The 14,227-nt window shown below is 40.3% G+C and overlaps 1 protein-coding gene across 2 annotated transcripts in view; it reads left to right on the forward strand.

Moving 5' to 3' along the window:
* The window catches only part of PRKAR1B (protein kinase cAMP-dependent type I regulatory subunit beta), a 96,730-nt gene that overhangs the window by 13,859 nt on the left and 68,644 nt on the right, over window positions 1-14,227 (forward strand). For both annotated transcript variants that reach the window (XM_054080713.1, XM_054080712.1), the window contains exon 4: window positions 3,450-3,541. In XM_054080713.1, the coding sequence (XP_053936688.1) occupies window positions 3,450-3,541 (92 nt within the window). The remainder of the gene's footprint in view (window positions 1-3,449; window positions 3,542-14,227) is intronic.

Genomic DNA, 14,227 nt, shown 5'->3' on the forward strand with positions numbered 1-14,227 from the left:
GTCGCTTTTAGCTCAAGTTTTCTTCTAACTTAGGTCACTGAGGTTCCCTGGACCATTCAGGCACACGGTGCCCATGTTGATTGGGTACCACTGAACCCATGGGTTTTTGGAAGTCTGTTGACCCTACGTCTGTGATTGTATGTGACCATTGTCTTTGAAGAAATGTCAATCCCAAATTAGGTAACTTCTTCAGTAGGAACACTAATCTGGGCTTCTATTTTTTAGCTGCCCTTTTCACAAAAATATCTATCTATATTGTATCCTTTATCTCCTAATAACCCTGCACTTTTTTTTTTTTAAACTGGCCAAACCTTTCAAAGGTTATTGAAAGACAGACATTACAGTAGTGTATGTCATATTTATGTAGGGAGTGAGGCTAAAAATGTATTTCATAAGGTTGACAGATGCTACTAATGTGCTTTTGTGCATGCCTGGAGTAGCTTTAACCCAAAGAGCTTTTTCTTTATGGGAATGCATTTTGTCAGTCACTGTTTTTTTGGCAAAATACTTTAGCCTTTGCAGTCAGATGTGCTTTTGTCATCCACTTATGATCCACTGACTGCTCTGGGGATTTCTGTCCCAGGGAACAAAGAATGAAGAGAGCCTTTCATCTGAAAAGCAAGTATGGAAGAGTATTCTTGTGGCAGTTAATTCTTGCAAATATACAGTAAATTTTAACAACACTGTAGTAAAGCTATTAATGCATCACACTCTTAAAAAACTTGCATGATGACTTAAAAGCCACTTTCAAACACTTTTCTTTCTGTGCAGTTTGCCATAGCTCCTTTAAAAACTTCCACGAAGAGGTCACATTTGTCTCTGCTTAATATGGGCTGCATCTGACTCTTCTGAAAATCAAAGGGAATATTCCTTCCCATACCCCTGAGTAATTCTTCTGTGTTTATAATGGAACCTGAAGTTAACTTTGTTTTCTTCCTTTTTCCACAGTGATGCCAATAAGCCCTGACAGTAGGATGGGTAGGCAAGAGCCAAAAGCAATACAGATCATATTCTGTGTGTTCTGTGATCAGGGCTCTTAGGATTTTAATTTCCTAGGAACTGACTGAGCTTAAATAATAATAATTTAGGGGATGGTTTCTTGTCCGGCTACAGATACTGCAAAGAATATAGAGCTAGCACCGGGAGGCTTTATTTCAGTGCTTTGTCTTCTGCCATCAGCAGATGAATCCCATGGTGAATCCCATGGACATGTGCTTGTGACAGAGATTTCTAGAATATAGTAATAAGGGGAGACACTGAAAAGACAAATTATGAAACTAATTTAAAAGTGTAAAAAGCAAGGCAAGGGTTGTGTTAGACTATTGCAAACAGATGGATTTTTAGATAGTAGCCAGGAAGAACCATTGGCCTGAATTCAGGAGTTGGATAGAAACACATCTGAGTCATAAGGCAATTTAAAGGATCCCTTGAAGGGGTGAGCTATAGGATGAGTAGTGCTAAAGGCAGCACACTGAGATATGTCACTGGAGAGAAAAATCAAAAGAGATTTAGCTTTGTGATTTGAGCAAGCACCTGGCATGACTCCATTCTGAGAGGCGCAAAAGATCTCTGTGGAGAGTTATTTCATTGCTTCATTCCTGACACTAGAGAAATCAGAATTTGTCAACACATCTGACGTAACATGTATGTACCAACTAACAACATAAGAACCTTGCTGTAGAGGGGGTTATCAGCTTGAAGAGAACATTCAATGTTCTCTTGGAACATTGGAAGTGTGGTACGAGATATGGTCAAGTGATTCTTCTTGACATTTGATTTTAGTCGGATGCCTGGTTACTGTGACACCTAAAGAATCTCCCCTGTGATTTCTGTGTCCCTGCCCCAACAGACCCACTGTGGTCTCTGCCTTGTGACTTTGATAGCTTTTCAAGGCTAGTCTATGCTATCCATAATCAGCCAGAGAGGCTGGAGTTGAATGGCTTTGTGATTTGATTTCCTGCTCTCTTGGCTCATCAGCAGTAAGCTTAACAGCTAGGATATTCTTAATAGAGCAAGGGTTCAGGACTGCAATTCGATCCAGGCTTTATTTGATAGGGTAAAGACCAAGAATAAAGGGGCCAAATGCTCATTTAACACTGAGGGATTCAGACTTTTGGTTAAATTAGATTACGTTTCTCTCTGATATAAATATGCAGTTTATACATATACACTAGACCTAAGCTGAGTAGCCTAGTGACTACTGCAGTCAGTATAACTGATATTTGAAGCCAGGGTTTAACTTTAGATCTTCATGGTGCGGTATTTTCCCTTGACGTAAATCTAAATAAATTCTTTGTGAGAACTAGTTCTACATCAGTTTTCCCATTTGAGATATCCTTCTCTGCTTGGATAGATGGTATCTTGCCTTTCTAGGATGAGGAAAGGAAACTACCTACACATCAGCATATGTAGTAACTCAAATAAGACAGATGTGTTATTTCTCTCCTAAGAAAATGTGAGAGATAAATGCCCATTATGAGACCTTTTTTGTACAGTAATTAAAACAGGCAAACAGTTGTTGATTCTTTTCAGGTTGGAGTAAGGTTTAATAAACGCTTAAAAATTTTGCTGGGCTTAATTATGTTCCATTATAATGAAACTATTAAGGAAAATCACAGTACTAAAGTCAAACGACATCTTTTACAAGTCATAATCTTGTTACAAGTGTCTGGTGTCTCTCTAATCACAAAGTCTCTGACTGGCACAATAAGATGCTTGGCAAATACAGAGATACTGTGTCTTTACTAATATCTTACCGAATTGCTTACCAAAATGGAAAGCCTAACTTGCAAAAGTCTTATAAAAGAGCTTCAGTTAATACAAGAACATACTCCTGTATTTTAACATATAGAGCAAATCATCTACAACAGGACTTTTGCCTTCTCCCCAGTTAACAAATAAAAACGCCTCTTCATTCTCAAATGCAAGTCCTTGTTTGCCATGAAGCAAAGGCACAGGATTTTGACCCAGGTAGTGACGTTCCTTGTACTACAACCAGTACTGAAAAATATGGTGTGATCAACACATTTTCACATTTTACCTAAAGAAATGTTGCTCATTCTCTAGTTTTAAAAATAGATTGCTTCTGATATTGTTTGTGGAGGAGGAAGAATATTAAATATGTTTTCCTCAGTCCAAGAGATTTGGAAGGAGGCTACATAGCTGCCAGTGTCTGCTAATTATAGTATTTATGGATATCTTTCTCCTTGCTCATCCTGGATCTTATATTTCTTTCCTGGTTGTCATACTGAGAACATAATTCTTATCCTCACATTATCAAAACTGTAATTTATTACTTTCTTAGTGGCTTTATATTATAGTCTAAACCTGTCTCGTTATTTGAAATCAAATTGTATCCTTTATCTTGGGTAGTGTAATTTTCTACAGATTTCAAGATCTACGAAGAAATACAACCAGGATGCAATTACCCTTCATTCTTTTCTCTACAGGTTATTCCAAAGGACTATAAAACTATGACTGCTCTGGCAAAGGCCATCTCCAAGAACGTGCTCTTTGCTCATCTTGATGACAACGAACGAAGGTATGAGGTTGTTTATGATTTAAAGGAGTCTGTAGCTTGATGTGAGGACAAGAAATTATACTAAATTTTAGCTGAAGGATCAGAACTGCCCTCGCTGATGCAGTTGAGTCATACTAGATGCACACTCACATACGCTTGTGGTGTTACGACAGAGGGTAAACTCACAGGCTAAAAAAGCCTAATGACAGGTTAGAATGTATTATTACGTATTTAGTATCTTCAGATCAGTTGTGCCTGGTGATCTTTATTCTAAGTTAGTTAAGGAATTGGCTAAAGCGATCTCAGAAGCATTTGTAGGTACAAATGAGAACTCGAAGAAGACAGGTCAAGTGCTGGAAGAGTGGAAAGAAGAAGCATAATATCTATAAAGAGGTGAAAGAGAATTGCAGGTAAATTATTTTGTTCTTTGAAAAACTAGAACAAACAAATTAAGTGTAAGCACCTGAAGGAGACCAAAGAGTTCAGTAACAGCCAGAGTGACTTTTCAAACTTGAAAATGTCTTTACCGCTGAGTAGCAGGTCTTGTAGCTAGGGAAGGCACAACAGAGAGAGAGCAAACAGCTTGACTTCTGGTAATGTTTTCGACATGAATGCGTATGACAGATTCATAAACAATCAAGGAAACATGTTTTCAGTGAAACCATTATGGAATATATGTAAAACTGATTGGATTGCCATACTACATAGCAATTGTCAATGGTCCACCATTGTAGTAGCAAGATAAAATGATATAATGAAGTGTGGGAAGGGTTGGTCTGTTTTTCATCATTATTGTCATTAATGACTCCAGTGGTGGAACAAAGTATGAGTGTTAAATTTTTAGATGACGTAAAGATGGGAAGCTGCTAAAACATTGGGAGACAAGGATAGAAATCAGAATTTTGCTGGTAGGTTGAAGAAATGTTCTAGTAAAAGCAGGATGGATTGTCACTGAGCCAAGTGCAGAGAAGTAAGTATACATAGTCAGGAAAAACACCTTTGTAACTGTAAGATCATTTTGCAGTTTTGGTAGTTCCTTGAAAAACTATGTGAATCGTGATCTGAACGTTAGTCACTAATGTCAAGCTGTCAGGCAGTTTTGAAAATATTAATGTTTTACTGGGGTATCTAAACAGGAGGACATGCAAGACATGGTGTTGGAAAGATTTCAACTGGAACACAGTGTCCGGTTTTGGGCACTGCTCTTCAAGAACAAACGGTTGGATGAAGCTCAGGGAAGAGCAGTGGGAATGATCACAGATCTAGATAACATCACTTCAGAAGAAAGAACGGGACTGGTTGGCCTACAGAGGAAAAGTCAGGGGCAGAGGGACACGATAATAGCTTGTAATTGTGTATGAATAATGGTATATGAAGAACAAACTGCTGTGTGTGCCAAAGGGTAAAGAATAACAGATTTAAAATGCATCAGGAAAGAGTCAAGATACTAGGAAGAGGTCTCTGACTGCTTGGGTAGGTTGCAGAGTTTCCACCACTTGAGGTCTTTAAGAAGAGGTTAGACTACGGTCTGCCAGGAATGATGTAAGTAGGGTCAGTCCTGCCTTGCAGCAGATAGGCTAAGCGATGTTGGGAGGCCCTTGCCAACCCTGCTTTTCTATGATTCTGTGGTTGCAGAGGACAAAGACTTTGTCTACTCTGATGTTTTTAGTACTGGCAGAACATCAGCACAACAGTCCTTTGGTGGGGCTGCTCACATGCTTTCAGTCAAAGCATGTTCCAAGTGAGCAGATTTTGCTCCCTCTTGCAGGCATTTACACAGTTTAATTACTTTGCAATAGCAATTATTGTGATACCACATTAGCATGCAGATTTCTGGAGTAATTAGAAGAGGATTAGCTTTACACATTTCTTCTGGCTTTTTCACCCACAGCAGAGGATTCTTGTACAGAGCTAATGCGACAAGCACTGGAAGGGTAGGCTGGGAAAAGGATGTTTTGGTAATATGTTATCAAAGTAGGATGAGAAAGAAAAACTGAAGGAAGAGTGCTTTTTGCACAGTGCTGGTTGTACATCACAGTCATGGTCTCTCCTATCTGTTCCCCATGTCCCATTTTCCTCTGTCAGCCAGACTGTGCTATTACGGATATGTGTTAGGAGTGAAGAGATGTGCACAGATTCCCGCGTATGCTCTGCAGATGGGTTGTAGACTATCTGCTTTTGCAGTCCTCAAACAGTGGCTTGACCAGGTATACGCTGGCTTTGCTGTCAAAAGATTAAGAAGCTTCTTGGTGTCTGAGTTGTGTGTTGGAGCATATTCAGCTGTATGCCATCTTCCTTGCTCAAGGGATGTGTCTTGGGGCCTCATTCAGGCCTCATGATGAGCGTAGCAAGCTATTCCTGACATGGGGAAAAATGGGACTCGCAGTAGGACACATGCATTCTGCTTTTGCAGACAGGATTGTGATGAATGAATATATTGTCCTCTCTTTGCATTTTACTGAGCTCACTCTTGACATTGTGCTATTGCCCTTGTCTGGTTTTGTTTGTCAAGCGTGGAGAAGGCTGCAAATTGGAGCATACCATTGCCGTCACTTTGAGTTTGCATCTTGTTGATCCAGATACGTAGTTCAGTAAAGTGTATGGGGTTCTGTCCTCTTGGAATGATGGAAGGGTAGGTGAGGAGATCTTGTTTTCTGTGCTGCGGTGGTGGTGTTTATTTTTCCTCAGCGCTTTCTACCCTGAAGACGGTGTCAGTGTTTCATTTATTTTTGTGGTGGATCATTTGCCAAGACGTAGGAGGCGTTCAGGTGCGGAAAGAGTGGACTAGCAGGGCTTAGTTCCTCATTTACAATGGATGACTTACATTTTTCCTTCTCCTCTGAAGAGATATTTATGGTCATCTGCTCTGTGGCTGTGTGGGCCGTGTGACCTGTGCTGCACTTGCTGCTTGGCAGCTGTGACAGTCTGTGTGTTTGGCATAAACCCTTACTTACAAAGGCAGTGTGTATTATCTCTGTGTCAAATATTCTGTGTGAATGATTAACTGCATGAGAAGTCATGCTGAATTTAAGTATCTTTTTACACTGCTGTCTGAGATAGTTTTATTCAAGTCTTATTTTAGATAGCATCTTTTCATGTGCTATTCCTAAAAAAAGAGTTGCCATCTATCTCATGCACACACACATGCAGAGTCTCTGGTGTAAAATGATGCTGAAAAGTGCAATAAAAGGGAATCTATAACTGCATCGGTACTAAAAGCAGTAGAGCTAGTTATCAGCAACTTCTGTGAAAATTTTCATTTCAGGAGTTGTTAATTTTCTAAAGAACACCACTGCGGTGCAAAGTGATGTGGCAGCCCGTGGTTTTCTCAGGAGACCCCTCCACTAACTGGTTCTCTCAAAGCCAGTGGCAAAATGCCCATTATCTGAAGGGGAAATGTGCCTTTAACTGTTAAGGAGCTGCTGTTCTCATTTACAAAATCCAGAATGCATGGCTTTTTGATTGTGTTTCGGCATTGTGTACCTATTGTATATTTTATGTGCCTCCTCCATTGCCTAGCGCCGCTCTGTTACGTGCTCATTGACAACAAAACCTCTGATATACATGCATTTGTCACATGCTTATTACCCAAAATTTTTTTGAATTGATGAGAAACTGCTGTAAAAAGTTAAAGCAACATCAAAGCTTCTCAAAATTAATATCTTATTTTGTTTAATAGGCATAGTTTGATTTGGATCATTTATTAAAATATTACCTATCTAACAAAAGTGCTGGACTGCATTATAAATTCCTGTGAAATAGTCACAGGCCAGGTAGAGATTTATGAGCTGTGGGGAATAGAAGGGTGTTAAGGGAGTGATGGGCCTAATTATGAACTAAACGGCTGAGTTGCAGAGAGTACGTGGCTGTGTGTCAGCGTGCCAGCCTTTGGGCTTATCCTCGTTTCTTGGCTTGTTATTAGCCCAAACTCAGTTACAGTCATCTCAAAGTAGCCTCATGTCATATGTGCTCTCATGGGATTTGCTTCTGTGCTTGGGATGTGTGGCAAAGCCCTTTCACTTTGTTCGGGAGTGATGTATCTACTCTGCAGTTAGGATTTATTTAATGTCTGAGAAGTTGAGCGTGGATTTTGATAGTGTTATCGTCCTGCAGGTCCCGAGGCACATGTGCTCTAACTCCTCTCCTCCTTTCCTCCACCCCATGTGATGACATACTGGCTGGCTTTTGTCCACATGGGGTTTTTCCCCTTCATTCTGTATTTCTTCTGTACTCCAGTTCCTTCGTGACTCCATTTAAAAATGCTTGGAAGTCTGCTCAAAGGGTTTTATGAGGTGGGCAATGGAGCTTGTCAGTCAAGCTCAGATGTGAGGGCAGCAAGATGTTTGGGAAAAGCTTAGTTCATACTGCTGTGCAAACACGCAGAAGCTGTGGAGATAGCCACCGAGAGAACAGTTTTCCCAGACAAAGAGAACTCTGAAGACCTGCTAGTTATGATCGCTGCAAAATCAGCAGCTCTATTCCCGTCTGGTCTTGACTTGGTGCTTACGGAAGCCTCACATACACATGCACAGTTCTTCAGAACAGCTTCTTGTGTGACAGCTTTGAAAGAGCTCCTTGCGGCATAGGACAGCTTCTGATACAGAAGACAGTGCTGTGCAGGATAGGGACCCAGAAGAACTGGGAATTGCTCTGCAGTCTTTTCAGGGATGAACAGCCTTGAGAGAAGACATCAGTGGAGGTGGACCTACAGCCAGGCAAGAGGCGTTCACCCTCTCTTTCATTACACTGGGGAGAAGTGAAATGGCAGCATTAACTGTGAGAGACTTTTGCATCATAAAAATAAATTTATTTTTTGTAGACTATGTTCTTTGCAGCAGTTTGTCTTAGGTGGCCTGTGCAATAGATTCTAATGGCTGAGTAAAGGGAGGAAGTTCCTTGCAGATCTTATCGTGATCTTGTGATTCAGGTCCATTCTGAAGATGATTAAGAGTCTGCATAAACTTTCCCCTTTCTTTTGGTCTGTGACACTTGAGTTTTGCATATGGGAGAAATCAGCAAAGCAGGGTGCATTGCAGTGATGCCCTCTTTGCTGTTTTGTTTTTGTTCAGTCAGCAAGCAATGAATGATTTCTAGCTGCACAGAGATAGAATTACACCCATAACTTGGCAGCATTTTATTTCCTTTCCCACTCTTGGATTTCCAGCAGATTAACATCCTGTAAGGCTTTCTAGTTGTGAAATGGTGTATAAAGTCAAAACTGGTGACGAGGGACTAGTCTGATTGTCCTAACATCTTCTAACCTGGCAGTGTAGCTAGCAAGAATTTTATGGGTCAGCATATGATGCTGGAAAGCAGTACACCCATTTGGCTTTGCCATGATATTGAATAGTAAAGGGCAGAAAAATGGAAGAGATTGTTATTTTTTTTCTGTGGATAAAAAGAAAAGATACTTTTTCATCATTTCATTGACAGGATGTTCTCTCTCTGCTCGACCGGAGCAGCCACTGAAAGGGGAGCAGTGGGAAGGTTCAGAGGTGGTATGTTGTGGGAATGGAAGTTGGACGTAAAGCTCACGATTGTCAAGGAGGAGATGGAAATATAGCTGAAGGATGAGCAGTGAGTGAGATAGCAGGACTGAGAGCAGCAGGAGCGTCAGTCTTGGTAATTTAGATTGGCCTCTGTTTGGATAGAAGTCTCTTAGCTCTATTTTGGTAAATCTTGGGTCCTCAGTAATGGGTAACTAGTGTATCCTTTCTGTGTGCTTTCTTCTTTTCTCACCTATTTGAAGAGTTATTTCACACATCTGTCTTCTCAGCTAGATGAATCCAATTCTCCCCATCTTCCTTTGCAGACCAGGTTCTTCAAACCAATGACTATTTATGTTGTTTTCCTCAACTTTCTCCAGCTGGTCCACCTCTTTCTTGTTTCTTTATATGTTTCACATCAACAGGATATTGCCGACTCCTACTTAGCATGTGATCACTGGAATCGTTGGATCCTTTCCTGCAGAAATGCCACTCTGATAGTAAATCTTCACTGTGTATTTATGCTGTTGGTTATTCCTGTGCAAATATACTTAGCTGTTGTGTCTTTATGGAAAGTATATCTATTTTCTCAGACTATTTTCTTTGATTTATAATCATTTTACATCCTAAGATTATCTGAAAGTGCCTGCAGCTCCTTTACAGCTAGGTATTGTCTTCAAATTCAGAAAACACGCTCTTTATCCAGGTCAATAATGACATGCATGGGTAATTTTTTCGGTACAGGCGTAATGTAGCTTGAGAAAAGTGGCTATCTATAGCTAACAGATGCATTGTAGTTATTGTCCTATTGATCTTATATTAAAATATTCTTGAAACTTCTGGTGATCGGTGAATTTCAAGGACATTATTGTTGCTATAAGCTTTATTCACTTCTGCATAATACCATGTTTTATTAAAGCACTGGCTGCAGGCCAGCTGGAAAGACTCATACGTGTGGAAGAAACCTAAGTCGGCACCATTCAGGAGCAAGATATTTTAGAAACAGGATGCCACGATGATGACATATTCATTACACATCCTGTATTTTCCTTGCATTTGTAACTTAACTCTGTTGTGAAAAAACAAACACAGACCAGGCTTCTGCCTGTGCTTTGTATATGCCTACAGTGTGCAGAACAGTGCAAGAAAAATTCCCTTTTTGTGATACTCCAGTAGTATTTCTGTGTCTTCAGGAGTCTACGTTGTGCTGATACCATGTGGATGTTCAGAGGGGATGTTAAGTCTGCCTGCTGGAGGTCTCCAAGTTAGCTGGTGCTCAAAACACCTCAGTTGGAAGCCTCAGGGTATGGTTTCACCGTTCATTTAAGCCAAATTCTGAGCTGGTTCCAAAGAGGAAGTTAACACAGTGAGTGGCAAAACTTGGCTACGTGTTCCTATTGATCTCATGGCTGGGGTTAGCCAAGTCAGCTCTCTGAATAATGGTCCTCCGTTGGAGGGTTAGTTTTTAGTCAGATTGGGTCAATCCCTCTCTCCCTGGCTGCAGAAATACTTTGGCGAGCTGAAGGGAGGTGGTGGAAACATGCAGCTGGGAGAAGAGGGCTGGGCAGGACCTTCCCTTCTGGCAGTAGCAGGGGCTGAAATCAAATTCGGTGGTAGCGACCGTAATTTCCCTTACTAGTCATTGGACCATCATGGATGGAAATAGGTGGTGTGAATACCTCTACAATGAGCTATTGCTCCTTGCCAAGAATGCTCAAAATGTAAAGCTAAGCTGCTCAGAAGATGAGAGATGAAAAGAACATAAGGCACGAGAGAGAAATTGTGCAGCAGGGCATAGCAGAGTAGGAGCGGACAGCTTTGTTGAGTCAGTAGCATGGCTTTTTTGGGTTATATTAGGATGTTCTGTGACCAAAGAGCTTGATGTGTTTCTTTCCCCTCCTTTTTGGGAGAGAGAAGGATGGTTCCAACGCAGTTTGTGCAGGATGCAGAGCAGGGTGGACTGCTTTGTAGAGGCGTGAATATCCCACCTACACTGGAACTCCAGGAGGTGGTCAGCAGACTGTGATAACCTGGGGAGATGTGTATATACAAGTTATAGGTATGTGGAACAGACTGGGCACCGAAGAAACTGGTGCGAAATATCTCTGTGTGAGAGGGGTTTATTCTGATCAATGTATTCGATGATCAGCCTGTTCTTTAAATTCTGCGTGTAAGCAGCCATCCACCTCTCAAATCGATCAAGGCATGCTGTGCAAAGCTCTCCCTCTTTGGATACACCAGGATATTTTCCAGGTAAACTGCTGGTCACTTCAGCTTTTCTTTGTGCCTTTTATGCCATGTTTATGGCCTTGATTCAGCGTGATTATTTAAAAGAGCGTGTTTAACTGTGAGTTGTTCCATTGACTTGTTATGGATGTCAGAGGAAATCTTCACGTGTTTAAATGGAAGCACATTCAGTCCTGCTGAATTGGAGCTTGCCAATGAGGAATACTGCTTAAACTTAAAAAAGCTACAGATTTTGGAGACAACGGTCAACTGGCAGCAGAGATGGAAATGAAACCAGGTAGAATTGCCCAGCCGTTTGGCAAAGAAATGATCCAATTCTCCATTCAAGGATTAGCCATGAATTTAACACTGACTTTATTTTCCAGTATTCCATCTCATTTACCCAAGAATTATTGTCTTTAATTACCATTGTGGTGCCTGCAGGCACCAGTCTTTAAATTAGTTATGCAAAATCCTGCTCTCAGCAGTTGTCAGGAGAGATCGTATCAGCTTTAGCATCAATCCCTTTACAGCACCCTGACAGTGTACAGACTTCGTACTAGGGATGTACTTTTTGTGATGTCAGTTTTTGGCCTGGTGGATAGTTTATTCTCTTAAACATAACTAAAAGCACACACGTTTGGTATTTATGGATATTTTTATCTTGAGAAACAAATACTGTCAGTTCATAGCGTTTTAGAGGTTGTGATTCACCCTCAGTGTTTTGGTAGACAGTTTATATTCTTCATCACAAATACTAGCGGCGCCATTCCTGAGGGTAGTTATTTTTAATTCTGCACAAAGTAGTGGTTTACATATGGGTAGTATGTCACCCGTTCTGAAAAACAGAGTTGAAGCAGAGAAGGAGTTTGCATAAATCCGTTTTAGAAAAAAAAAAGCCTGAGTCAAATAGTATTGATGTATGTTCATGAAAAAATCTTGGGTCTAAACTTATCTCTCTCTATAGATAAAACAGAAAAATTAAGACTACTGCAGAATTTAATAAGCCTTGTAAAATCTTTCTGCCACTGCAGTATATATGATCATGCCTTTTTGTGCTTCTTTACACAACAATTAGCTGGCAGTCATTCTGAGAAATGCGTTACTCAATGCTAAGGCTTTGCAGAATTAAACATAAAGGTTGAATAAAAGAACATCCACTCTTCTCAGCAAATCTTTGTCTTCTGCGTCAGAGCAGCTGGAAGCTTGTTGGGAGCAGTAATTTGTCTTCGTGCATGGACGAACAAGGGTTTATTTCAACTAAAGCTCTATAAAACGATGCTTCCTTCCTCCCTGCCTCCCCGCCCACCCCCAGCCCGGAAGGGTTGTAGGTAACCTGTCAACAGTTACTCCTACTCTAAGAAGTCTTCATTAGGTGACTGAGACTGCAGCCTTGCATGGCTTTGAAAGTCTGAGTGTCTTCAAGTGGGTGTATTAGTGGTACCGGTACTGGAGGATCAACTGTATGATTAAGTTGCTTAGTTATGCATTTAGAAGAGGATGTTCAAAGGCCTTAAAGGAACTAGATATTCATGTTGATTGATATATAGTGGGAAGTGAACATTTAGCTCCTATCAGGTTCTCTTGAAAATCCCCGTCTTCTGGTGTGAATGGTTAGACCTCTACATTTTCCATTACGAGGTGACATCTGCTTAGTAACACTGCGTTTGCGAAGACGGAAAGAAACCGACCTTCAAACAAAAAATAATCTATAGTACTGTGAGGTTTAGTGGTTGTTTTTTTTTCCTTACAGGAATAGAAGATTCAGCTCAGCAAGCAGCTGAAATTTCTCTGTCATTCCCGTGCACTTAATGGAAATAACAAGTATAAGTTATTTGACTATTAGGCTGCTAGGTCTGTTTTAATGAAAAAAAAGTCTGAAAACCCAAACAATGATTTAGTTCTTGCTTTACAAGTTCCTTACTAAAGACTTTGACCTGAAGTACATCGCATCCTGTGAGGTAACAGCTGGTCTATCATTGTCTTTGGGAAAAAGTAACAGTTGCTAAGATTTCAAGAAACAAAGATGGTCTTTGAATCAACTGGAACAGCTGTAAGAGACTGACACACCATGCACTGTCAGCTGCTAAATTCAGATATTCAGACTGCCCGAAATGGGATACTTTAACCCTTTGGCACCATCAGATTCCTTTTCTCTCTGTTTTTCCTTTTAAAAAAAGCGAGAAAAAAAAATTGGAATTTCAGTTTGCCTTCTGCTTTCAGAAATAAAAGAAAAACCCACAAAATTGGCTTTCTTTGTAAGGATTTTACTTTTTTATATTTATTCAACTTCTGATTTATAAGCAAAATGAAGACACGCTTGTTGACAGATGAAATTTGCATTAGAAAAGTATAACACGTACTTCTGTGTGGTGTGTTAAATAGAAAATATAATAGTATGTATCCAGAAAACAGTGTCAGATGCTGTTTTAAAGCATTCAGTATCTTCCCAGTTTTGCATGTGGAGAATATTTAGTTTAATGAAGCAGAATGAAGGTGAATTGATCATGTCTAGTAGGGGAAGGTGGGAGATGGCAATGATCTCTTTAACAGACAGAGGCATGTGAGATCCAAAAGCTGGTGGCTGAAGTTGGGCGCATTCGACTGGAAAAGTTTAGTTTTTTATTTTAGAGTAATCAGGGAACTGATCCATAATTTGAATTAGCTCGGGATGTGGCAGATTTTCCATTGTATGAAGGCTTCAGATCAAGCTTGGCTCTCTGCTGTTGCTCCAGAATATTGTGGGGTTTTTTCTTTTTTTTTTTTTTTCCCCAAAGATGGCAAAATGTGATGACATGAAAATTTATTTGACTTAATGTAGAGTCAGCAACCATCTTTTGTGAACAAAAGGCTTTGGTACGCCTCAAAGCCAAGCTGTTACAGCTTGGAGCCTGACTGAGTTTTGGATGGCTGAAACAGGCACATATTGAGGCTCTTGCTGAACTATTATTTTAGTTGAATGACATAAGATGGAATAGTATTTAAGAGCCCGTGA

This window comes from Cuculus canorus, chromosome 15 (genome assembly GCF_017976375.1).
Source record: "Cuculus canorus isolate bCucCan1 chromosome 15, bCucCan1.pri, whole genome shotgun sequence".
NCBI classification, from domain to species: domain Eukaryota; kingdom Metazoa; phylum Chordata; class Aves; order Cuculiformes; family Cuculidae; genus Cuculus; species Cuculus canorus.